Here is a 26,477-nt window from a genome sequence, read left to right as displayed (position 1 = left end):
GGGGAAACAGCAGTTGTTTAAGCACTCAGGAATGTCCTATTGTTCCCCTTAAGACAGCCTGTACAAACCTTACAAAATGCATAAGGGAACTGGGAATCTTATAATTACAGCTGGAAAAAAATCCTCTGTAATACATGGAGTGATTTTTCCAGCTGGGAAAAGGTTGGTTGGGGCCCAAGCACATGTAACAGGAGAGCTTCCTCCTATTGTTTGGGAAACTGAAAGAAACACAAAGCAGAGAGAGATCAAACAGTTCCATCTAAAATAGATGGTGAACCAGCTGGGGAAAAAATACAAACTCCTGTGAACCTTCCTGCTAAGCCTGAATAGAACCAGCACTTTCATTTCAGTTTCAGAAAAGTTCTGTCTCTTTCTGCTTGCCCCATCTCCACAGCACAGAGGACAGCGCCAGCAGTCCCTGCATAAGAATTGAAGGCTAGGTCCTCAGCTGCCTAAATTAATGTATTTCCCATGAAGGGTCAGCCCAACAGCTCCTGGCAGAAATTCTAGCTCCCTAGAAATTAGTCTCCTAGAATGGACAACTACAGCTATCATGAAAATGCTGTACAATGAGATGCCAAATGAACAGTTTTTTTGCCTGGCTGTATCCAGGCATTTTCAGAGCTCTTATACACTGCTTTTTGCAGGTTGTTTTCAGTAGCTGATGAATGGCCTTTTCTTCTGTGTTCTCCTCCCGTATATCTACATAAAACCCTTGCCTCTACTCGTGCCCCTTATCTCCCTCCATTCCCTTTTCTCCTTCATTCTAGCTCTTATTCCCCACCCCATCTGTATTTGGTCTTGCTCTTTTTACCCCAAACCTAGCAATAGCAGTGTACAAACCCTGTCCTTTTCACTGGTGTGTGGAAAAGCTTGGCACCTTGTTCATGTGGCAGTTTGGATATGCAGTTGCCCTCAGGCTCCTATGAAGTAAAAAGTTAGGCTTAGTGGATCAATGACAGACCAGCAAATGCTGCTGGACAGTAAGAGGGACCCTTCCTGCAGCAGTACCAGAATGGTAAAGCAATAAAGTCTCACTCACCTGCAAATCTTGACAAAGCAAACCTTGAAGCCCTGATACTCTCAGCATTTAAAGCCACTGTTACAAATTATGAAACAGATTTGTCCTGGCTCCTGGTCCTGTTTGTACATGCAGACATAAGGAGTTGGCTGGCTTTTGCTTACCTGGGCTTTTTTGGGCTCCAGGTCTTGCACTGGAACAGGCTGGAGCCTGGTGCCCTGTATTAACATACAGCTCTGAAGGAGTCAGAGATTTGTTGCTTTTGACACCCAGTCCTACTTGAGTCATTTGGGCAATTAGAGAAAGTCTCTTTGTTTTTGTTGTTGTAACTAGGTCAAAACAAATCCCCTTTCATGCTCCTACTCTGTGTATGATGAATGATCTGCTGCAGGGTGGTTGTTTTGTTTTTCTTTTCTGTCTCTCTTATTTTTTTTTTTAACATCTACAAAAGAATTTTCATAGCAGAGAGAACTTGGTTCTTTAAATGGGAGAGAGGGGGAGGCCTGCCAAGGTAAACATACTGGCACAAGACTCAGTGGTTTGCCATACATTGTTTTAAACAGGCTTAGGTTTTCATTTCATTTTCTTTTTCTTGCTAATACATTTGCTCCTGCAAAGCAAGATATATTCTGTGCAAAGGACCAGAACAGACTGATGACTGACTTCATTATGGTGTTATGAACTTAAGCAGCACATGGTCCTCCACTTTCCAGGGCAGGATCTAATGTAGGCAGTCCCCTCCTGACATTCCAGTGCAGATATACCCACCTGGGTATCTATGGGAGCTTTAATGCAGATGCATGGGCATGAGCTAACCTCAAATACAGTATTTTTCATGGTAAAGATGATAGTTTCAGTTTGAAGCCACCAAAAGCTTGCTGCTGTATGATGCCTACTTTGTGGTTAGTGTGAAGTAAGCTAGCAAGGACAGTGCAGTTCTAACATTACAAAACCCCATCTTCAATATTGTATAGTAAAGGTTGAAAAGGGCACAAGAACCTCAGACTCAGATCTGAATGACGCTCTTCACATGGAAGATTATTACTAAGGTATACCAAAGAATTAAAGAACATCAAAGCAGAAGATTGACTGGTCTATTGTAAAAGAGCTAGGAGCAGAACAAAACATAAACATTTACAGCATTTAGGAAAAACCCCAATACAGTAGTTCACAAAATAATGAGTCTGTACCACGTTAGTCAGGACTTTGAGTTGAAAATTTTTCAAATTGAAGATTTGAAGTAAATATCTATTAGCTATTTATTTTCTGTAAATAACTTTCAAATATTGCTTTTAAAAACCCAAAAAACAAATGACAGCTTTTTTTTTTTTTCTTAAACAGAACCTATTTTAAAGATGTGTCTAGAAAGTGTTTCAAAAGGTTTGTCTGTCATAAGTCCTGGAGGCCTGAGCTAACTAAGTCATTTCAACCAAACAGGATGTATTCTACTCATTTCAATCATATGTAATAAATAACATACAAAAAATTGAGCTGGAGACAGTCCACAGTAGCTAGCTTAGTATTGCTCTTCAAAACACTTCATTTCCTTACTATTTTAGGCCAGAAATTTTAACTTCTGTATCATGTTCAGCCACAAGTCTAACCCCTGTCTTCCAGCTAGGCAGAAAATACTGGTTGCTCTGAACAAAATAATGTTTGTGTCCATCCATTACAATGTTGCTCCTTGCCAAGTGCTGCATCTTGTGGCTCTTTTTTTGGATGCTGCCACAAATATTTAGACAGCATCTGTTATGGAATTTCACACTGGAGAGGGGGAAGCTGCATTGGGTATAGCTTAGATACATATGCACAGCATATTAATGTTAAGAACACAGCCATGCATTCTGGCCACTGTCAACTTGACTTGTATTTTTCCATTTGTTAAGGCCAGATATTATGTCTTCAGACCGGAGGAAAACTGAGAGGAACTCCATGATTCTTCTGGGACAAAATACAAAGAATGAAAACTTATGGCCTTTCTGATGACCTGAGTCAAATGGAGCAAGGTGAAGTAAGTAAAGCAGCATGTGTTTCTTTGTGGGTTGGGGCTTTTCACCTCTTCTCGGCACAAAAAGGAGGCAGTCCTGTCCCTTCATCCAGACACACTTCAGCTTGCAAGGACAGACATAGGTCCAATTTTTGAAGTTCAAATGATGCAGATTGATGTCTACTGAGAACTAGTTCATATATCTTCATTTTAATAGTTCCCCAGCTTTTGGTTTGTATATTTTTTAACCCACAATTTAAAGGCAACTATAGTCATACAGGATACATCACACAGCCTTTTTACAAAACATAAAAGGCACTAAATTCATTTATCTGCAGTCAGTCAAATGATTTCCAAATAATAAGCCAACAAGATGTCTTGGGAAAGAGACGATCTGTCCCTAATAAAGACTAAAAGAAAACCAGCCTCAGCTTCATCTTCTACCTTACCAACTCAGCCCACAGGCTAAAAATACAGAGAAACTCTCTCTAATCTCACATTCACTGCACGTTTCTGTTTCAGAAAGTCAAGGCGAGAACACCAAAGGACACAAAATCAAGAATCCCGGGGTTACTCTGTGCAATCTACATCCTACAATTGTCAACAGAGCAACTCTGAATTGAATGTTGGAAGGGAAAGAGGGAAGGGGGATGTTGAGAAGGGTCTGTGGGCAGATACATGCTCAACTACATATGGCTTCGCTCCTAAATCTGAAGTGTACTTTAAAAAGTCAAGCCACAGATGAAAATTGCTGTTAGCATCTTGGCAACACAAGCAACAGGGACTTTTAAGATTTGGAAATTCTTCCTCTTCTCTGGGTTGGGAACAGAATTACCTGAAACACCAAAGCTTTAAAACTATCATTACTTTCTGGGGACTTCTCCAGCTGAAATAAACATTAGCTTTATGGGACATAGCATCATCTGGAGGAGTGCCAGAGACTCATTGCCCAGAGCAGAAGTGGCTGTTGAAAGGACAGCCTCCTCCCTCTGGGAACCTGAGTTGCAGTCTCTGTCCCCAGCACAGTTCCTCCCTTCAGAGCAGCCTATAGCCAGCTGTGCCATTTCACTGGAATCCAACAGGAAAACAATGAATGTAAAGCTGAGGTCATTCCTGAATCCACTACTAGCTTCCTGTCCTGTGGGCCTGCTCCTTCTGCAGGGGTCCCTGGACTCTGGTGCTACCTGGCACAGAAGCTGGCATAGTACACGCTCATTGTAAAGACCAGAGTAAGCAGCACTGCAGGAATTAGCCTTTCAAGAGACTGGATGAGCATCCAGGGCAGCCTCTGCCCCAGCCATCGTGTAATCAATCTCTTTCTCTTTTTTTGATGGGGGACAGGACACCAGGCTTGAATTCCTACGTTTAAGTCCCATTGAAGTGCTCTGTTTGTGCAGGTGGGGGCCTGAGGCTGTAGGTGGAGCAGTCATGCTGCTGTATGGCTCTGCCTGCTCTCTCTCTCTACTGGGAAAAGTTGAGGAGAGCAAGGCTACAAGGGAAAGAAATTCAAATACATCCTTTATAAACTGGTGCTCTTTTGGGATACACTAACAACTGTGAAACACCATGACTGTGTGTGGTGGCTGCCTACATGTCCACTGCTTCCTGACTCAAGGAACAGGCAGTGCACGCTTCTGAACGTCCCATGGTTGCAGAGGTCTCTGCACACTTAGCTCTTATTAGTACTAGCAAAGTAATTAATACACATGGGGTAAAGATTTAAGTAAACTAACATTGCCTCTTGATAAAGGATTGTTCTACCCCATTAATTATAATATAATTACAAGTCAAGCAATTGCTGATTAAAAATCCCTCCCCAACCCCAACTTGCCTGAGAACCAAGATTTGACAAGTTGGCAGGAATGATCAGCTTCAGCAGGCTTAGTCTTTCCATAACAGATGCTTCTCCCTTGCTCATCCACATCAGCTGGAACCATTGAAGTCCTCCAAACCAGAACAGGATCTTTTCTGGGATTCAGAGCATCTCAGCCATGCCATTCCAGGGCCAGTATAGTTTGCAGGGATGAGTGAGGGCAGGGTTCAAGTAGCCAGAAGGATTGCCACTGTTGTTACTTAGCATCTCAATAAAACCCCACAAACACAATGACCAAACCCCACAGCCCAAACCCAAATACCCATTAAAAAGAAAAAAAAGGCTGTGCTGACTCAAGGTTGGCACCCTAAAGTAGGTGCTGTGTTTAATATTTCAGCTGTAGCTGCTGCTGCAGGACTTGGTTATTCACTGTATATCTTGCTAGCTTCATCCAAAGCTAGAAGGATTTATGACTTGATTATTCTGTGAATATTCTGTATATATGTCCATAAATACAGGGGACAAAAATCCTTCATTAACTTACAACCTCCATTAGCCCTCCAGCTTTTTTACAGTGACTGTACAGAATGTGAATCAGTGCAAACTGAATTTAAAGTCTTTTAAGACATAGCATCGTGAGCTGGTATTTTCTACAACCCTCTCTATTCATGGTATAAGTTTGTTGGGTGGTTTTTTTTTAACTAAGATAAACTAGCACTCTTCTTTATTATAGCATTATGTTAAATATGTTCATGTATTTTTCAGAAATAAGTATATTTATAATGTGTAACATACTGTATAGTTCTCCACTCCAGGATCCATTGTAATCCAAGCATAAGAAGTTTAATAAAAGTATCACTATTATGGTAATTGTTTTCAGATATTTTATTAATGAACACCTGGCTTGTAGTATAGCAACCGCCACACCTTTAGGGTATCAGGTGAGCATAGCTAGTCAAGAAAGGAATTGTTACCTCCAAGCTTTTAAAGGCCGTCTTTAGCTTTGGCAAAGAAGCAAGTTTGCTCTTTGGAAGCAGGTGCTGTTCTCAAAGATCTAGAGGGTGAGGAGAGGCTTTTGAAAGTTCAGGTATCACAAAACACATATGTTAATTTTGAGCAGCCTTGTATTAGGTGATGTTGCTGGACTTTGCTTCCACAGACAGGCAGCACACACGGCACTTCCAAGAAGAATCAGTGAAGGCACTGGGGCAAAGTGTGCTGCTGCTCAGCACTGGGGTTCCGTTCTGAAAATCTGGATTTGGTAGCAGCACTGCACAACAGCCTCAAATGACAGATCCTAGCTGGCCTCCTGGCTGCTCTTCCTCAGCCTTGATTCCCAGCCAGCAGCAGCCTCCTGGACAGAGCAGCTTCCTTTCCCCCAGCAGGTGTCTAAGGCACTGTGTACAGCACCCCCCAACAGCTTTAACTGAACTGTATAACCAGGTGATACATAGTGAAGCTAAAGAGGGTGCTGGCACAAGAATTTACACACAGATATTCAAAAGAAAGTAATGGTGAAAAGTCAGTGAAACTCAACTAAAAAGAGGCCTAGAAAACAAGTTAGACAGAAGTGCATCTGTGGAGGTAGAAGGGAAATAATACACTTTTGCAGAAGTAAATAACAGGAACCATGAGAGCCACTAACACCCCAGTGGCATTGGAGAACAGGCAGTGAACACAGGGCCAGTGCAACAGAGGAGGAAATCTCTGGGTTGTCTTTCACCCTATACCAGTGCTTCAGAAGAGCAACTCCCATCTCACTGCTGCTCAGAGCCTTCTTGCCAGCTGAGGACCAAGTAGCAAGCCTTAAACACAGAAGACTCCCCAGCGTGGATAAGGAAATTAAGTTTATTCCTTTGCTCACCCACCTCCACTTAGCACTGCACATACCCTACACTAAGAATCATACCAGCCTCCTACACACAGCTCTGCACCAAAAGGCACAGTGCCTGCAGGGGACTCTCTGCAATTCCCACAGGATACACACCCAGAGCTCCCTGCCACTTTGGGATGGTTCAGTAACCCAACAGACAGCAGCAGAGGTTTGACTCTCACAGCCCCTTCAGCATCCCCACAGTCATCTGAGCTCTCTAAGCAATTATTTCTGTTTCCCTTACTGGGGCAAAGGAAAGTTCCAGTAGCAAGCAGGAGGTGTTTAGGTCTTGGCTTACACGCACACAGTTAAGACCAGTGCCAGAGCACCCTGCCTGGTGCACTGAGAAGGTGTGGTTTATATTACTCCTCTAACTACCCAGTTAAATAACATTACAGACTGCTACTAAAGACTTGTCATGAGGCACATTATGAGCTGACACTCAGCTTTTCCAGACAGAGCTCCACCTGTACCGAGGTCATTTAGTTACCAGAAGCCTGCTCCAAAGTAAGAGGCTGTTTGACCTGTCTTCAGATGACGTTTTTTTCCTGCCCGTGATCTCCTTCTCCTTCCCACCGTACAACTCGGAACAGTCTTTTCATCTGGTTAGATTTTGAAAGCACACAAGACAAAGATCACTGGTTATCCTGACAGTAGCAGGGAAAAGCATTCCTACTAGAAAAATAAAAACATAAAATTACTCCTGAAGTTTCTTGGAATAGGAAAGGAATCCCACCACTCATTAACACGCTCCAATCACACACGATCAACAGAACCTAATTAAAAAGAACAACATCTACTGCCTCAAGCAAGTTACTGATCAGTTCTTTTCTTCCACGTATAAGTGCTAATCCTCCCTTTTAAAGGCCCCAAAGCAGTACAATTAAGGCTTCTCTCCTGCCCTTAACAGGAAGAATTTCTAATTAAGCCTTAGATGAAAAAAGGGAAAAGTATTTTTCCTTCCCCTCAAGGACTACCCCATCAGCTATAAGCAGATATCAGTGTAAGTGCAAGCACCAGAGCTGCCCCAGGCTGGGCAGGAAGGAGGAGGTGGAGCCCCGTTTCCCCTCTACTGCCTGGAGAGCTCTGCTGTACTGTTTTCAGCCAGGACTTCAGAAAGCCAAGAGGGATGCTGCCCAGCTGCTGAGACTGACAACACCACACTGAACCACCCCTGATGCTCAAAAAGGCAAGGTTTTTTTCTCATCTAAAAGAATCAAGTTAAAAATTAAGAATAGCACTAGTATGCTAACAGCGATGTCAAATTAGCCTTGATCCAAGACCACTGAAGACTCCTAACTGCCTGTTGTCACATTAAAGCTTAAGAGTAGCTCTAAGTAGATTTTTTTCTCCCTGAATTTCAGACCACCTAGGCCCTTTTATTTTTTTTTCCAGTTGATATGAAGTTTCCATGTTTTCATTCACCAGAAAAATGCCACCTACCCTTTTCTGTTTCTAGGGCAAGAAAGGCAAATTCATGCACAGCATCATTAGCAAGGCCCATTTCTGTAGTGCTTTGGCATTCTTGCTTTCCAGTCCTGCCACATGAGCACAGCCCTACCTTACCTAGTGACTTAGGGACAAGTTGGCAAGTCCCAGCTCCTCAGCAGAGTCAAAATAACTGTTCTGCATCTCCAGAGAAGCAGCTGCAGGATCTGCATTGAGTGAGCTTTGGTGTACTTCTGCTCAGTGTTGGAATGGAGTCTAGGTCACTACTTTTAAAAGCCACTATATTCATTAACAGAAATGCCAACATCACCCAGCAGCAATCCTGCCTCAGTCTGCAGCCCAGGCCTTGACAAGGTCTCCAGTTTGTCTATGGCAGACAAGTAACAGCAAACGCAGAAGAATTCCAGAGTGAGATGAATTCAGAGCATTTGGAAAGCTTGCACAGCCACTGGAGTAGTTTTTGCCTTGCAAATAAATTCTTACAGCTAGGGTCTCCAGGGGAAGAGGTCCCACCAAACAAACTGGTTTGACAGTCACTTTATTGTAATCCATTGATTTCATGCATGGCTGACACCTTCCTTTGCCACAGCACAGAAACCACAAGCACCACACACAGAGATGTCCCAGTTGCCACAGCAGCAAATCCCAGAGCCCAGGGGCTGCAGCATGCACAGCCGCTCCTGTGGGGAGAGACACCCCAATGAATGCTCCCAGGGAGGCACAGGGATGCCTGAGGGGCTCAGCCTTTCTGCAGAAAAGCCTTAGACCAGGCCCCTTCTCCTGCTCTGCTGCCACACTTACCAAGGCCATCCTTGGCTGCGTCCTGTCTTAGCTCATGCTGGAGGAAAATCACAGGGCCTTTGCTGGAGACATGGGAAGGACCTTCCTGAAAAGGAGGCTCAGCACTCCTTTTACCCCCTACAGAGCAACATGAAGGTTGTAGGTAAGAAGAGGTAGAGATCTGAAGGTCAGCAAACTTTGTTCAAGTCAGCTTCCCAACACACGGAAAGTGCTGAAGGCACAGTTTCCATGTGAGCCCACATAGAGCTAAGAGCCCATGAAGACCTCTGTCTTTTTGGCATAAGAAGAGCCCTTAGTCAGTGGAAAGGAGCAGGAAATGCTTTCTCAAGCTGTCCATGCCTTAAGGGAATTACTCCATGGGCTACATGACTCCTCCTCCCCAGCTGGGAGACTAGGCCCTTGCTGCCCCTTGGCTAGGGAGCAGAAGGCCAGGACACGACACTTACTGACTCTGGAAGGACAAGAGGGGATGCAGGACTCCTTTACAGACTGGTGGCACACGGAAGCACTGCAGTGCAGGTACACCTAGAGAGAAATGGAACACAGCCTGAAATCCCTCAGGCACTGTCTGGGGCCTGGTGATATCCTAGCGTGCTGCACTGACCCCGGCCAGTAGCTAAGCGCCCACGCAGCTGCTTACTCCCCCTACTCTGCCCCAGCAGGGCAGAAAAAGAATAGGAAGAGCAAAAGCAAGAAAACCTGTAGCTGGAGAGAAAAGACAGTTAAAGAAGTGAAGGAGAGGAGTAGAGGGAAGAAAAGACCTAAAGCACAAGTGATGTAAAAGCAAGTCACCTACCCTGCTCCTACAGGCAGGTCAGTGCCCAGGCAGTTGGGGCATCAACTATACTGGAAGATGAAATCCCCCAAAGTTTACACTGCTGAGCATAAAATCATGAAGCATGGAATAGTCCTTTGGCCACTTTGAGTCAGCTCTGCTGCCTCCCAGATTCTAGCCTGTCCCATGCCTACTCACTTGGGGTTGAGAGACAGCAGAATGAAGAGAAGGTCTTGGTGTTCTGCAAGTGCCATTCAGCAGTCAGCAAGAACATCTGCTTTCAACACTGTTTTAGGGACAAATTCAAAGCCACAGCACCATACGGGCTGCTAAGAGGAGAGGTAGCTCCATACCATGGGCCTGGTCCTTAAGGGGGAAAGCAGAAAGGTCTGTTCGGCTTGTTTAACACCCGGCCTGTAGCCTTGGAGCCCTCTGCTGTCCGCTCCAAGGCAGCTTTGAAACCTTTACACCATACACTTTCAAGCTCGGGCCAATCCGGCATTACAGCACTTCTCCCTGACACCTGCAATACTGCTGCCCGGGCACCACTTCACTGGGAACCTTGTTAAGTACAGCTGAGACCAATTTTGGGTATTAGTCGATCCCAGGAGAGCTGAGCAAACAGTACACGGCAGGGTGAATTTCATGTGACTTAACTGGAGGGGCTCAATGAGATTCAGAGCCCAGATGCTTCAAAATGTACTCAAAGTTTATTTCCAAGTCATTTTGGGCAAGAAATGTAGTTTAGAGAATATTGATTAGTGTAGCTAGAGCACACACCCTAAGCTAATTCACCAGACAAACTAGCACTTGCTTAGGTACACTACTATCCTTCTAGTAGTCACATTTTCTGTCACACTCCAAAAGTGATGTCTCTTAACTCTATCACATTCACTTCAGGGAATGAGGTTTTTGGCATTAACTTCTCCCCTTCTATTTCAGCAGGAGATCTTCCTAGTCTTTGCCCCATTCCCCCAAGGAGGCCAAGAGACTCATAGTCATGAAGTGATTCTTATTGTTCACACATTTTACTTCAGTAAGAAACTAGGCAGGCAGGACAGGATCTTACCAGCCCAGAGTTTCTCATGGGAAGTGGAGTCCACAAAGGTGAATGTGTAGACAGTGAAATGCTGGTAATGAGAGGGCAATAGTAGTCCTGAGGTGAAACTTGGAGGCATCAGCTGTGTCTGATAGTTGTCGCCTGCATAAGGGGCACCTGAGGAGGAAAGGTAAGCAGTGAAAAAGAGCAAGTTATTCCATCGACCCAAAGTTTTTACAAGTCACTTACCCATCCACCAAAATTGGCCACTGCTGCTGTTGCTGGGGGTTGGTGCTTGGTGTGGCCCAGCAGTGGTGCAGAACTAAAATCAGGTCTGGGTCTGTCCTCTGAAGGATCTTGACCTCTGCATAAACAGGATCTCTCAGAGTCTTCACAACAGGATAGTCACTGTCAATATAGTAGGAAGTATAGCTTCCATCTGGGACAGAAGAAACCCAAGAGCCATTTAAGAGCAGCAAGAAGCAGGAATAGGCATCCTTTAGAGCCATATCAGTAAGTTCCCACCATGGCAGGGAAGCAATGCTGGGTTAACCCATCAATACTCCACTGTTACACATCAGAGACCAGAGCCCTGCTCTGAGAGCCTTGAGCAGGTCCTGCAAACCTCTCCTACCTGAGGCAACACGCAGCTCCAAAGACAGAGGACCTGGCTGGGACACAGCAGGGAGTGGTGGCAATGTGAAGACCTGAACACTCAAGGGAATGGAGCTCCCACTGATGGAATAAGTACATCGGACATGTAACCTGGTGGGAAAGGAAAGCTCCAAATCAGGCAAATAAGAAAAGCCACTCTGATATCCCCTTTCTCCAATACAGCAACCTATCATCTGCTTTAATTACTTATATCCCCTTCTGTCACTTCCTTTTAACAAATACTTGAAATTCTCTTTAGTGTTTAGATTTGAGAATCTGCAGATTGTCACTGATCAATTCCAGCTTCATTCCTACTAATTAGAGATACACTGGTCTTTAACCTACTCCAGGGCCCTCATGTGAAATCAGAGGTTGTGACGAGCAGGAATATCTCTAGTGACATTGAACACAGGGACACCCAGCAACATCAGCCCCACGGTAATACCTGAAAATGCTATCCCTAGTGGCAGAGCCAAGGCTCCCAGTGTTCACATCCCTGCTTGCCACCAACTCATTCTCATATATGGCCTGGTCTGCATTCATCTGGAATGACAGATAGGCACCATCACTGTGGTAAAGTCAGGCTGGATCAGTATGAGGCTGGAGAACAGCATTTGGCCTGTGGAAGTCCGTAGGATGTCCATTGAGCAGCCAAAGCCATGGCAGGCTGTTCCAGCTCTTCCAGCCTAGCAACAGCTGCAGCTCTTACCTGAAAAGTAGTGCCACGGGCAGAGAGTGGAAACTGGCCTTGTTTGTTAGGACAGGGACACAGCCAGTACTGTGTCCACTGGCCAGTTGCACTGAGTCCAGGGCAACAGGTGGCAGGGTGACAGCTCGAGAAACAGCAATGGAAAACTGGCCATCTGGTGTGCAATGAGCTGTCACTGGAGAAAAAGAATCAGTCTTGAGCTCAGAGATAAGAGAGATGGGAAGGATGCTCTAACATCACAACCAAGACAAGACCAGCAAGTCCTGCAAGATGTCCTGCCTTTAACCCACAAAACAAGTGCTAAGTATGGCAAGACAAGTGCAGCCAACAACAACACCGATGCTGGGCATAAAACCAGGTGTGTTGCAATAGAGTGGAAAATGCTGGACACTTGACTGGGACATGATATTCTTGGCAGCCAAAAACATAGCCCTGAGCCACCTGCAGAAGTGGTACACATCAAGTGCTGGCTTGCCCTGCCAGTAAAATGAGAAATCCTGTTTTGAAGCGGCTCAGGAGGGAGGGAGAACAGGTGCTCAGGCTTACCTGTGTTACCAAAGTAGCAAGGTTTCACCCTGTCTCTGGGGTCATAGCAGCAGCCTCGTGCTTCACAGTCTCCCTGGCTGATGGGCAGGGAGGCACACGGCAGCCAGCCTGGCTGGGAACGGCCAGACAGACACGGCTGCTTGGAGCATCCAGGGCTGGAAAAAACATCAGGTCTTTGCAGATAAAGCACAAGAGCAGGGGGATAAAGACACGAAGGACACTGGTTGAAGGAGTCCTGGTGATTCTGCACACAAATCAAGGGAAGTGAGAGTTAGGTGAGGGTCAGACACATGGCCTGGATCTGGCATGGAAGCCTGCTCAGGAGGGACCCACATTTCCATGGAGCAGAGACTCCCCCTGAGGCCATGTACAGGAAACTGGACCTACATTGGATCTGTCAAGATAAAGCTTTCTAGATGGACTCATGGTAATTAAGGAAATCATTGTACCTAGTCTCCAGTTAATTCACTGAACTTGCTGAACTCATGTAGCCAGAATATGGCTGGGAGACACCATGTACATATTCACCTGCTGACCCTGCAGAAAGGCACAAGTCCTTAGCAACTTGGTGGCCCCTATGTCCAAACCTTTTTTCGTGGACATTTCTGCACAGCAGTAAGTCTCCTTTCCTAGCCCCCAAACTGACTAGGAGCAGCCATCTGAAAGGAATGGTACTGATCACCACAAGATTCTGATAGGTGCTTGTATCTTACCAGGAAGGTCCACAGGGCACCCTGAGCAGTCTCTTCATGAAGAACCTTTTGCCCAGCAGCATCTGTTCCTTCAAGCCCAACTGTATAAGGTAATTGTGACCCTAGGAAAAAGCCACACCAGTCAGGACAGCCAGAGCAGCAGTAGTTACAGTCCCAGCAGAATCCCTAAGGCCACTCACCCCCTCAAAGACATAACAGCCTGCATAAGAGATATTTTCCTGGAGCCTTCTGGAGTCCCAGATACCAAGAGCCCACAGCCAGAGCCATTCTGCAGAACATGTGCCTTCCCTTCAGTATCTAGGGAAAGAGGACACAGCAGCAGGGCCTTCAGAGTCCCACATTGCAGATTAGACCCACTACAATCCTACCTTTCTGTAGGAAATAGGAACCTAGACAATATTAGGGTCTGTAACAGCAGTGAGAGAATCCAGCAGCCAAGACATCTAGATCCAGACACAGCACTTCACCAAGTCCTTGACTGCTGTGTCATATAAACAGCCTCCAGATTTTGCAAGATGCACAGAACTTCAGTAAAGTACAACAGCACTGCACATCAAAATCTGTTCCTTTCCTCTCCTTCCATGCATCTCTGCATTTGGGCAAAGATATGGCTAAAAATGCCTCTTGATATTGCCTCACCCCATGTAGTCAGCACAAATGAAACATTCCCTTCCCAGCCTGGTGGTAAGGTGAGGTGTAAGCATTTCTGGCCACAAGTCAGCAGGGTAGGATCAGAAAAAACACTGATAGGAGCCCCCAGAACCAAAGCCAGGGGGCCAAGAAACACCCAGAAGAGCATAGCTCCTGATGCAGCCCAAGACCACCCTACAACACCCATCCTGCTCTCTTGCTAGGCTCTTAGCCTAGTCCTTTTAAATTGTGAAGCCAGCTGGGACCAGAAATCCCTGAAGTGCCCAGGTGGGCCCACCCCAGCAGTTTAACACCTCCCATTGCCCTCACCTGAACTCAGTGGAGTCTGCTGGCGCTCTTTGAAGAAAATCAAAGGGCAAGAGTTGAACTAATGTTAAGAGATGGGTCTGTATTCATACTGTAGAGCCCCAGGAGTGTCTTCAAAACTTCTTTCCTACCCTGAGTTCTTCCCACAGCTGGGACACGTAGGAAATCTGGTTGCTTCTCCCCATGCGCCCTATTGCTGCTCTAATTGCTCAATACATGGCATGAGTGCAAGAAACAATGACAATGCTCTATTATTCTTTTAAAGATTATACGGGTTCAAATGCCAGACACAGGGTGCTGACACAAAAGCACAGAAAGAGCCCTCCACATAAAATCTGTGAGAAATCATCTAGCTCAGAAGGCCTTGCACACCTAAACAGTGGTGATTCCCCATAAACACTCTTGGCTGTGGACTTACAGCCCTGTTTGCAGTGTGTTTGTGTGGGGATAGTTGCAGGACTGGTTCAGACCTGGCTGCTAAGTGGCAGGATGCTCTCTGGGATCCCTACCTCTAAAAAGTGGCAGGTGGGCCCCTGAGCTGGGCTTGAAACACAGGCAAGGGGAGCTTCTGTGATCCCAGAGAAAACTCCGCTTGCCAGAAACCATTGCCTGCCTGTAAGTGCAAGGTATCTTGGAGGGTGTCCTCCCCAGCCACACATCAGGCAGCGAATGCCTCATAGTCCATCTTTCCACGCATGTTTCTGCATTCATGCCATGGAACTGTGAATGTCTTTACACTTCTGCCATTTAGCAGATCCTCCAGCTCCTGGATGTCTGCACAGCACTGTACAGCATCAGTACCCTGGCCCCAGCCAGCCCTCATCACAGGCATGGTGGGTGGGCAGCAGCTGAGTCTGAGGGAGGCATTTCTTTTGCCCTTCCACCTCAGCCCACAGCCCATCTTTGCTGCACAGCTGTACAAGATGCCATGGTCCCAGCTGGTCAAGAAGGTCACTATGCCTACCTCTGCTAATTTCATGCACCAACCAGGATGGCTGCTCCACAAAGTGTAAGACCTTGTCAGCAGCTGTGCACAACAGGAGACAGAGGCAATGGATCTTGGCAGGCTGCCTGTGTAGGTGAGGCTTGAGCAGCCCTCATGAACCAAGTGTGCTCCCCACAGTGCCTGCCAGGGCACCAGGCAGCAACAGAGGAGAGACACCAGGGAAAGCATTTGGACTTTGGCAGGGAGGAAGGCTTCATCTCTTTAGAAGCTGAGCACTGTGTATGCCCCAATCACATCATCACTGAATGACAGCCAAATGCTTCTTTTGGCTGCATTACCTGCTGATAACTGGGTAAAAATCAGTAAAGTACTTTGGAGCTATAAGGAAGAACTTTTATTATACTTTAACCCATCAATACTTATGATGATAAAAAGAAAAGTTTACATGGACTTGAAGAATAATTCTACATGAAAGAACCCCAGAAGTGCTGTAGATTTGCCAAGGAGTACCTGTGCTGAGAACAGTTTCAGGTAACTGTCCTTTCCTAGTTCCTACACAGACACCAAATAGCTGTGTTTGATCCTGTAGGGATGGGAGGCTCTTCAGGTAAGCCTGAAATTCAGGGAAATTAAATGCTTTATTTGAAAGAAGTTGTTATGGAAAATGGAAAGTGGAAAGCAGCCTAGCTGAAATGAAACAAGCAGGTCTCTCTTCCTCAGAAATCTTTTCCTCACCCATTTGATCATTCTCATGCATTCCAGTGATCCAGTTGTAAGCACCAGTTTATACAGCAGCCAAGACCACCACAGACAGGAAGGACATGCAGAGGATGAAAGTAGGTGAAGAAAACCTCTCTGTGGACCGTTAGTCTGACCAATGAGTGCCATGGGCAAAAGGGAACTTTGTAGACAAGGTGGTAAGGTCATGAACGCTGCTAGCTGGCAGCTACCTCATGTCAAAGTGCAAACTCTCATGAACTTTACATTCATTAGATGAAAGTCCATGAACCTACATGAACTTCCATCAACTACCCTGGCAGCATCTGAGCTGATGCAGGAATTCTGCCCAGCAGACCAGCAACTAGCCAAAAGTTGTTGGCAATTTGGTTTTTCCACCAAAGCATTGAGTATGGCTCTCGAAGAAGTAAAATAAGATTTAAAATTAACAACTAGAAAATTATTGCACCCATTCAAGAGAACAAGGATGACTTAGAACTCCCTTCTGTAGGGAAGGTACAAAAACTTTTGCAAGGGATGGAGATCTTCACTAGCTCCTCTAAGTGGAAGGGAAACTCACCTTAACACACTGCTGTGCAGCAAACACAGCATGCCCCAACAAAGCACTCAATTCAGCCAGGCCTCTTGCTAATTCCCACCAAGTCCCACATCCCCTATCCTTGCAACACCTTCTGATCAGTTTTGCCTGCAAATGTGTCACAGTTCAGGAGAGACAGAGGGTTAAGGTCAGACTGAACAAGATGAGCACAGCCCTGAGGGTTTTCTACCAGCCCTTGCCACTGCTCTTGGGACCCCACTGGTACGCAGGCCCTGGGCAATCTTGGGCAGGAAGCCTCCAGCTCTTTTTTAAGCCCTTGCAACGCAGCCAACATGCTCTGCTGTCTCCCAGAGCACCTAGGGAACTTCCAGGGCACTAGTTCCTCATAGTGGAGTCAGACATCAAGAAAACAAGAACCTGTGCATGCCAGCTTCCAGCTGTAGGTTGGGTGAGCTGCTTTGGTAAGAGCAAGGACAAGTTGCCAGGTTGCAATGGCCTATACCCAGCCTTGGACAAATGCACCTCTGTCCCAGCTTGGGAAGCCATTTCCCAGAGACTCTCTCAAGTTCTGGGTTTCTCTCTTCTCTGTGCTTTTTTTTTTTTCTCCTCTAGGAGCCCTTGAAGAGGTCAGAGTCTCAAGGTCTCGTACCCTTTTCTTACATCTTAATTTTGTCTCACCCAGCAAGTCCTTTCTTGTCTGTTGTCATGTCTGGAGACCTTTCTAGCTTTGCTGGATAGATATTTTATACTCTCCTCTCTTGTGAGGCCAGACACCCCTAGGGAGAGAGACTGGGCCACTGCTGTGCAATTGCTGAGGAAAATACAGTAGCTTGTCCTTTAGCAAATAACATGCAGTATGAAGTTTACTAATGACATCAGGAAGATTTCAGGAACAATGAAGGATGGCTCACACCACTGAGGGCTTACACAATCAATACGGAAGAACAGAAAACCCAAATGTCACTGAAGTACTTGGAAGATGCTCTTGTGACAGTGAATGTCTGTGAGTGCCTCAGAATGACAATGTGTCCCGACCATGATTTCTTTAAGTATAGATAAAAGAAAACAAGTTTTATGAGCACATTACAGATTTCCCAATCTCTGTTGGCTTCTGCAGTTGTTTGAGATAAGGTGTGACTTCAATGAGTAATTAATACCAATAAAATCTTGGTTTCATAACACAGGGCAATCTAACAAATGATTGACTAGTAAACATTGACTGACTCAGCCATGTGACCCAAAACCTGCTCTTGAACTAACACAGACCTTTGGGATATAAACTCAGATTCTGACAGCCAGAGTCACTCCCTCCTGAGCCACAGACGAAAATGGAGCTCCTGGGAGGAGCCACTGTTGTCCTCCTGGTTTGCATTGCTTGCCTGCTCTCCTTTGCAGCATGGAAAGGAAGGTCTGGGAAGGGGAAGATGCCTCCAGGACCAGCTCCCCTTCCCATTCTAGGCAACCTGCTGCAGGTGAAACCAAGTAACTTGGCCAAAACCCTCCAGAAGGTAAGGCCACTTCTGTCTTTCTGCTTTGGGTGAGAAATCTGTGGGACCTGTGTGTGGGGTCAGCCTGTGGCTATGGCTCAATGACTTGCAATTCCAGAGGAGCAGAAAAGTCATGGGGATTGCAGTTGCTTCCCTCATTGCTGTTGCCATGTTGTTTAGGGCCTGATAAGTGGGACCCATCTGCACAGCCACATTTATCATGAGAGACCCAAATCTTGATGTTACCAATGTGTGAGGCTAACTGCCTGCTGTGGGAGGCAGCAGCAAGGAGACTTTCCCATTCTTCCTCACTATTTGCTCTATGGCCATGTTCTCTCTTGCACTTTTACAGCTCAGTGAAGAGTATGGACCCGTGTTCACAGTGCACCTGGGCTCTGACCCAGTGGTGGTGCTGCACGGATATGACGTGGTGAAAGAAGCCTTGGTCGATCGTGCAGACGAGTTTGCTGCCAGGGGACACATGCCAATTGGAGACAGGGCTAACAATGGATTAGGTATGTTTGCTGACCGAGCTCCTTCTGAAGGAGAAGAGAAGGGTTGAGGATGTGATCAGCAGATTAGAGCTGGAATGCACCTTGCAGGAGGGAAAACTGCAAGGGCTGGGTGCAACCCACCTGGAGAGGGGAAGCCAGAGAAGGTTACTCCCACTCAAAGGGTGGGAGGTGGCAGAGAAGGGGAGCCAGATTGCTCTCAAAGATGGGCAGGGAAATGACAAGGGGCAGCCAGCAGCTGCTGCAGCAAGGGAAATTGTGTATGGATGAGTGATGAATTATTCACAAGGATGTTTGGCATGTAGTGGAGAAGGCCAAAAGCAGACAGTTGGACTACAGAACCTCCAAACCACAGTATGCTGTGACGCTGCCATGTCAGTTCTCTCCAGGGACAGGATTCACTGTCACCATGAGCTACTGTTCATCTCACAGCCAGCATGCCCAAGACAGGTCTTTCCTCTTCCTTCTTCCTCTGTAGGGATTGTTTTTAGCAACAATGAGCTATGGTTACAAGTCCGTCGGTTTTCTCTCACCACTCTGCGAAACTTTGGAATGGGGAAGAGGAGCATTGAAGAGAGGATACAGGAGGAATCTGACTACTTGCTGGAAGAGATCAACAAAACAAAGGGTACAATCCATTTTTAATATATTTTATGTTTGAAAAAATAGGCTCTATTAAGAGAGCTCACTTCTTTAGCATAGAATGAAGTTCCTAAGGATTTGGTCCATGCACCAGCTACCTTTCATTACAAAGCCGTAATAATTTTGTGATCATGTCCTGTTCTGTTTGGAGGACACTTCTGTGTCACTCAGAGACTGATCTGATATTTCCACTAACAACCACAGTTCAGATTACCCATAGTAGCCATAAGTAGAAAAACAACATTTCATGGGGTTTTTTTTAATAGTCTGTAACGTTTCTGAAATCACAGGAACAGCTTTTGACCCAACCTTCATGCTGAGCTGTGCTGTCTCCAATGTCATATGCTCCATTGTCTTTGGGAAACGATATGATTATAAAGACAAGAAGTTCCTGGCTCTGATGGACAACATGAACAATATCTTTGAGATGATGAACTCCCGCTGGGGACAGGTATGTTCAGCAGGCATTTCACAGTGGCAACATTCTTCCAGAGGAGCAGGAGGCCTCTTTCCCAATGAAGTTCCATTTCAGTCTTCTAAGTAGGACCCCATCAATGCTCTGCTGCACTGAAGGCATTTCATTCAAGAGTAAGAAACTCCCTCACCAAAGCTGGAACTGGCTTTGCCAGCTAAGTGCAATAGCTCCCAATAGCCCTGGACAACTTTCTTCTCCACTTAAGCTTACTACTACTACTACTTCTAAGCAAGTCCTGCCAGACTGCTCAGCCTCATAGTCCTTCTGCCAAGGCTCAGTTACACAACGCTTGGCTCAGGGTTGTGGCTTCTCTGGGCATTTGGTTAATATTAAAGGATGGGGCAAATATCATACTAGGGACTTTCCTCTTTCCTTCCAGCTCTACCAGATGTTCTCAAATATCATGGACTACCTGCCTGGCCCACACAACAATATATTTGGAGAATTTGATGCTCTAAAAGCCTTTGTAGCAGAGGAGGTGAAGTTGCACCAAGCCTCCCTAGATCCCAATTCCCCTCAGGATTTCATCGACTGTTTCCTCAGCAAAATGCAGGAGGTAAGGAGACAGAAGGCCCCAGCTTGTCCCCAAACACACCTATGCTGAGTCCTTCCCTCTCATAAGTAACACAGACATGGGGATGACCCCTTCCCAGTCAGCTGTGCAATGGGAAAACAGCAACAATACCCCAGATACTGCCTGTGTTAGAGCTTACAGCTCTGGGTCTGTGTGCTCACCAGCCACCACTATTGTTTGGAGAGGGAGAGCTTCCTCTGCTTTCACCAAAACACAGGGACTTTTCAGTCTGGTCTTGCAGTTCTTTCACTGGAGAGCATTAGACACAGCAAACAAGCAGTAGAATGCCATTCAGTGCACAGCTTAAAAGGAGGTTGGTATTGAGTTTACTGCTCAAGGCTGCATTGCAACACCCCAGATGGCTGCGGCCCCTTAGCAGAGAAAGGCCACAGCTCTAGAAGAAAAGGAAGGTCTGGGAAGACATGAGAAAGGGCCACTTCTCTCAGCTCAGCCAGAGGAAAAAACAAAGCCTTTTCCTTAGGAGAAAGGTCGTCCCAATTCCAGTTTCCACATGAAGAACCTGATAACAAGTGCTTTCGACTTGTTCATTGCTGGAACTGAGACAACAAGCACCACTGTACGATATGGGCTTCTGCTTCTTCTCAAATATCCAAAGATACAAGGTACCAGTTTGTGACCTCTTCTTCTCTAGCTGTTCCTCTGGGCTGGGCACATGACTAACACCACATCCTCCTCCCAGATTTTCCCTTTATCTCTCTCTCTCTCTGGTATCTGACTGTGTCCACATCTTTATTTAGCCAAATCAATAGAAGTTTCTTTGCATGGGCAGCAGTGTTAGCTGTGTTCCAGTCAACATCAAAATCAACTTAATGCTCCTGCCATCTGAGATTTGTTGGTAGTTTACAGCAACCTATTTGGATGGGTTTCATTTTATTTACCCATTTGATGATTTGTGCCTCTCATGACAGAGAAAATTCAAGAAGAGATTGACCAGGTAGTAGGACGATCAAGAAAACCCTGTGTGGCTGACCGGACCCAGATGCCTTACACAGATGCTGTGGTCCATGAAATCCAGCGCTTCATCTCTCTTATCCCCCTGGCTCTCCCTCACACTGTGACCAAAGACACCAGCTTCAGAGACTATGTCATTCCTAAGGTGAGCTCCCTCCAGTTCAGCAGTTCTTAGGCTGTCAGTTACAAGCCACAAGTTAATGTTGTGGCATGATTTTGTTTTCACCCAGTCCTTTCTGAAGGTTTTATCCTCAGGCAGCTGGAGCTGACTTGCACTCTCTTCTTGATGCTCATGGGCCAACACTAAAACAGTAGCTCTGACCAACACTTTTGTTCCCTTGCTCTGCAACGTTACATATTTGCAGAAGCACAGTAGGTTCACAAACTAGAGCAGTGATTCTGCACACAAAAGACAGCAAAGTTGAGAAGCAGCTCACCACCATCCAGGATAGCCTGTGCACATGCTTGGGAGCAAAGTCAGTTGCTGGTTATTGAGCACAGAAAGACTCTGAGCCACAAAATGCTGTAGGTGATGTTTGCATTGAATGGAACAAGCCAAACCTGTTGCCTCTGTTCTAGCACACTTCCTGAGGCGGTCTCTGCTGGGCACTGCCAGAGGCAGGCTGGTGGGCAAGAGCAGCCCATGGCTTGGCCTGACCCACTGCAGCAGTGCTTGTTGTTCTTCTGGGTGAATGTGGGCAGCTGGGAAACAGCAGTACATGGGCTGCTGGTGGAGTGATTTCCAGCTCTCTGTGTAAAATCATCAGGCAGGACCCAGAGAACTGCTCAGCCACCAGGAGAGAACTCTTGTGTCATTGCTGCTGAATACTCCAGCCCCTGTCAATGGCTGGCCAGGAAGTGGGAAAGTAGAGGATTGTGGCAGGAGAAATTTGTGAGGACAGAGGAATTCTACAGGAACTTCTTTTCCACAACCTTGTGTGCTTTTGATATTTTGGACTCGCAGAAAAGAAGGGACACGGTGCATCTACAAAGTCATTATTGTGAAACACCAAGAAAGTGAAGAATTAGGTGGGGTGTCCCCTGATGACCAGAGCAAGGTCAGAATGAATGTTCTGGAGATGACAGGGAGAATTCAGGAAGAGCAGCCAACAACTGCTATAACATTCAGTAGGGTCTCCCTAAATCTGCCTCCTCTAAAGAAGGGTCCCCAAAGGGAAACAAAAGGCACATGTAGGGTTATACAGGGAAGCACAGTCTCAACTTGGCAGGCAGATTGAGTGACCTCATTTGCCAACCTTTCACGTTCTGCTCTTCTTGTGTTACTCCAGGGCACCACAATTTTCCCCGTCCTCACTTCTGTCCTCCATGACAGTAAAGAGTTTCCAAATCCACATGAGTTCAATCCTGAACATTTCTTGAATAAGAATGGTAGCTTTAAGAAGAGTGAATTCTTCATGCCCTTCTCAGCAGGTAAGGCATAGGTTTGCTCTTTTCCTCTCTCTGTCAGCCTCCTCTTCTGGTGATCACCCTGCCTTTCCCTGCTGTTCTTCCTTCACACATCCATCCAAACTGTCAGGGGTCATTTGTAAACAAATTCTTCTCTTGAAAATGTCCTTGGTAACTTTGACAGTTGTCTCACTGCTATGGCTGTGCGTAGTAAACAAAGCTGTGCAACGCAGCTGCTTAGCACAAACTCTGGTCTACTCAGAAACTCCCATTTGAGTTCTATTTGCTGCTTTCACTTTCAGGAAAACGAATATGCCCAGGAGAGGGCCTGGCACGAATGGAGATATTCTTACTCATAGCCACCATCTTGCAGAACTTTACTTTGAAGTCTGTTGTCAACCCCCAGGAGCTCAACATAACCCCGACTCTGAGTGGGACAGGCAATGTACCTCCTGCCTACCAGCTCTGTGCTGTCCCCCGCTGAAAAGCACTGAACCACTCTCCAGTGTCCTGAAACTGGCTATTCCTTTACATGTTCTTTACTAAAATCAACAGCAGGAGCACTGGCCCACCTTTCCCAGGCCTTCAGAAAGGCAGTCCAAACACAAGGCACAAAGCAGAGACCTCTGAAGCCTCCCAGAACTCCACCACACTGCAGGAGGCCCTGGGTGACATTGCAGCCTCTTGCATGGATGCTCTGTCACAGGATCATTGAGTGCAGTGGCTGCATCAAACAGCCACTGTTGGTTTTCTCACCAGCACAGCTCCCCTGGCTGCTCCCACAGCACGTGCCCCTCCAAGACCTGGCTTTGCACATAGAGAGTGCTGCATGTGTGTACATTAATGATCCAATAAACAAAAATCTGTTTATGACGATTTGAACTGTTATTTAATTTGGGTTGGGGCAGTGCCCACATCAGCTGCTGCACTGCAGAGTAGGTCTGCAGAGCCTGTGGCCAGCAGCCTGTGGGAAGGGCTGTCCCTCCTGGGCAAGGATCCTGCCTTTGTCACCCACTGTGCTCAATGCTGCTGCCTGCAAGGAGCTCCAGAGCAGTCACAGCACACCACCAGTCGGGAAGGTTCATGGTGCTGGAGGGGAAGGGTGTCCTGCAGCCTGTCTGCCTAATGAAAAAAATGTATTCATTCTTTTTGCAGCCTGTTGCAAGGAGATCACTTACCTGAGCATTGGAGACTGCAACCAACTCTCTGGCACCTCTTTTCTACCATCAGTATCACTGCAGGGATTTAGATGGTCTTTATTAAAATTAATTAATTTAGGAAAAGGGTAGTGTCTCTTATTTCTGCCTCCAGCTACAATTTGGTGCCATTCTTTCAGTAAGAGGCCAGATGGTTTTCATAAAAATATTCCACGACAGATTACCTTCTCCTGGGCTTCTTTGTTCCTGTGGCCTTTGGTTGTGTCTGGATGTTCAGTTTGTTGTGTTTGTCTTGATCTTCATTTACATAGATACTTCTTGTCCCCTGCATCATGGTCATAAAAAAGTCATAGTGGCAAAATATAATTTCTGTGATTGGTTCTCACAAGGCACTCAGAGACCATGTGAGTACTGCAAAGAAAACAGTGTGCAAGAATTCCCACTGTGGCAGAAGCTCTCTGGCCACATTCTCACCTCCTTTTGGAAATGTTTAGAATTACTTGGATAGAGATATCACATTTGCCCACAGCTCAGGTCCATCCCTCCTTGTCCCTCAATTTTTTCCCATGAGGACTGCAGCTCTATTGCTTGTGTACTCTAAAACAATGGCAAACCATTGCTCACTGCTCATCTGGGATTGCATCTAATGGACAGGTGGTGCAAGCACAAACAGCAGTCAGGTATGAGACCCAGGCACAACGGAGAGGAGATTACCTTGAGGTTTCCATTACTCTAAGGCTGCCCTTAGAGTCAGTCCTGCAACCCAGCAGCATGTGTGCTTTGGTCAGAACAAGTTAAAAATGGTTTACATCTGGAGGTCTTGGAGGGGATGATTCATATTCATGTCCTTCCTGCCCACTGGCATGCTGATTCATCTGAGGCAATGAACAAAACCATGACAAACATCATCTTTCAACAATTCACCAACAACTGCATGAGAAGCACAGGGCAGTGAGAAAATGTTCTCTTCCTAAAGAGCTCCAGAACACAGAACATGCTCAGGGGATAACCAACCACACAGAGGATAATATTTGGGATAATATTCAAGATATCCTAAGCTGGATGCAATAATGCTGTGGCATTTGGAACAATGACAGCATCCTCTTGACACCTGCCCACGAGAATGACCTTGCAGAGGTCTGCTTCATCATCTAGGGCACCAACCTCCTCTTTGCTCCAACTGCAAGACCCAAGAGCCAACAATACCTCCAGGACAGAAAGGCTGAGGGCAGATGCTAAAATCCAAGCAGGTATTTGAAACCATCTCTTTCATGGTAAGGAAAGGCAGAGCTAATGAAGGAGTGAATTTGATTGCTGTGGTTGGGGCAGAGAACGGGAGGGGTTAAACACCCCCATGAAGCTTTCCAACCAATAGAAAGGTGGTCCACTGCCTCACCTCTCCTGCTTTCTGACCTCCCCCTGCTACTCCCATCCAAATACCCAACTCCCACTCACCATTTCATGCTTCTCCATGGAAAATCCCTGTGTGCAGTAACAGCAGACTGCCCAATGTCCGGGTTAGTGCTCCTTTTAGGATAAGCTTCTTTTCCTGCTAACACATGCAGGACCTGCAAAGTGGAAAAGATTATGGCATTTCTCTTGGGCTGACTCAGACAAACTGGCTGGGTCCCAGAACATCCAGGCTCTGGCACACACCTGGGAAGCTGGGCTTCAGGGCATTGGAGCCTCCATATCTTCTCTACCAGCAGCATGGCAAATAAGGCAGCTTCTGGCTCTAAGACTGCACTTACGAGGCACAGAGGGGAATCCTGCTTTTGCTTTCTAAGGCTACTACCTCCTCTGCCACAGCATTTGCTGGAAATGCCTGGACAAAGTGGAAGATTTCTCTTGGCTTGATGCTGGGACCAATGAGCTTGTCTGGTCTGAGGCATCATTATTTGTCTGAAGTAAGTTGTGACACTGGGTCATACTGTGCCATGGTACTCAGCTGCAGGAGGCTACATGGGGATCCTTATTCCTTACTTCATCTCCTGCTTTGCCTTTGGGAACAGCTGAGAGGAAATTCAGATAGCATGAAGGTTTGGGTAGCTGTGACACACCACAGCACTGTTCTGGGGAGTGGAACATTAATCGATTAGGCGTGTGTTGGGGAAAGAACTCAGACATGGTCCTTAGCAAGCAGGGTAGACATCAAGCACTATACAGGAAGAGGAAGAAAAGCATTTTAGGTGCTGCCTTAGCAGCATTTTGCTGCCATGGATTGTGGACTAAAACTTTGCAATAAGGAACATCTGCCTCATCCTCTTGTCCTTCACACAGGAATTTCAAGTCTCTGGGTCTTTGGCACCTGCTGCTGAAAGCCATGGGTTGTAGTGTAGCAAACGAGCTGATCCTTTTAAAAAATGCTTTCAGACGAATTCCCCAATCCCTGATATTTAACACTGCAGATCTGCATCTTGGCCCCCTAAAGTGTGAGCAACACATGGGACAATGTAGCCCTTTGGCTGGCCAACTTGTTTCTCTGCCCCGCTTTCTAAATTCTCCCTTGATTGCAATAGCCAATACAAACCTAAAGGACCACAGCAAAGTTCCTTGCTGGTATTACCTGCAGACCCAAACAGCAGCTGGCAGGACAAGGAATGCAGTAAGAGAGTTCCTCACCTTGAGGAAGTGGAAAATGCATGCATACAGCAGAATGTACAACTGAATCCACAGTCTTTAATGAATGCAG

General features: G+C 46.2%; 3 protein-coding genes across 6 annotated transcripts in view; 2 read left to right on the top strand and 1 right to left on the bottom strand.

Moving 5' to 3' along the window:
* Positions 1–5,691, top strand: part of LOC136559379 (uncharacterized) — a 30,726-nt gene extending 25,035 nt beyond the window's left edge. For both annotated transcript variants that reach the window (XM_066554554.1, XM_066554553.1), the window contains exons 8-9: positions 2,908–3,032; positions 3,531–5,691. In XM_066554554.1, coding sequence (XP_066410651.1) covers positions 2,908–3,004 — 97 coding nt within the window. In that variant the 3' untranslated portion in view covers positions 3,005–3,032; positions 3,531–5,691. The remainder of the gene's footprint in view (positions 1–2,907; positions 3,033–3,530) is intronic.
* A 4,282-nt stretch (positions 5,692–9,973) lies between these two features.
* Positions 9,974–14,218, bottom strand: LOC136559613 (zona pellucida sperm-binding protein 4-like). The gene is given in 15 exon segments (XM_066554919.1): positions 9,974–10,005; positions 10,789–10,935; positions 10,997–11,197; positions 11,393–11,523; positions 11,858–11,955; positions 12,122–12,156; positions 12,159–12,296; positions 12,668–12,772; positions 12,775–12,822; positions 13,381–13,404; positions 13,407–13,463; positions 13,466–13,481; positions 13,560–13,594; positions 13,597–13,677; positions 14,020–14,218. Coding segments are annotated over 15 exon segments (1,347 nt in total).
* A 3,669-nt stretch (positions 14,219–17,887) lies between these two features.
* On the top strand, positions 17,888–23,386 carry LOC136559213 (cytochrome P450 2C9-like). Of its 3 annotated transcripts, none has more exons than XM_066554238.1 (9): positions 17,888–18,067; positions 18,399–18,561; positions 19,037–19,186; positions 19,491–19,651; positions 20,055–20,231; positions 20,731–20,872; positions 21,179–21,366; positions 22,511–22,652; positions 22,931–23,386. In XM_066554238.1, the coding sequence occupies exons 1-9, from the start codon at positions 17,888–17,890 to the stop codon at positions 23,110–23,112; spliced, it is 1,485 nt and encodes a 494-aa protein (XP_066410335.1). In that variant the 3' UTR covers positions 23,113–23,386. The 3 variants fall into 3 exon arrangements, with proteins under 3 accessions (XP_066410335.1, XP_066410336.1, XP_066410337.1); XM_066554239.1 differs by having other exon boundaries at positions 19,491–19,660; positions 20,064–20,231; XM_066554240.1 differs by lacking the exon at positions 20,055–20,231.
* Positions 23,387–26,477: the final 3,091 nt, after the last annotated feature.

Source organism: Molothrus aeneus, chromosome 8 (genome assembly GCF_037042795.1).
Source record: "Molothrus aeneus isolate 106 chromosome 8, BPBGC_Maene_1.0, whole genome shotgun sequence".
NCBI classification, from domain to species: Eukaryota; Metazoa; Chordata; class Aves; order Passeriformes; family Icteridae; genus Molothrus; species Molothrus aeneus.
Note: the sequence above shows the minus strand (reverse complement) of the source record. Positions and strands in the feature narration are given on the sequence as shown.

Coding starts and splice junctions, on each gene's coding strand:
- LOC136559213 (XM_066554238.1), top strand. CDS start 17,888: ATGGAGCTCCTGGGAGGAGCCACTGTTGTCCTCCTGGTTTGCATTGCT. Junction 18,562..19,036: donor CAGGGCTAACAATGGATTAG/GTATGTTTGCTG, acceptor CTTCCTCTGTAG/GGATTGTTTTTAGCAACAAT. Junction 22,653..22,930: donor CTTCATGCCCTTCTCAGCAG/GTAAGGCATAGG, acceptor TTTCACTTTCAG/GAAAACGAATATGCCCAGGA.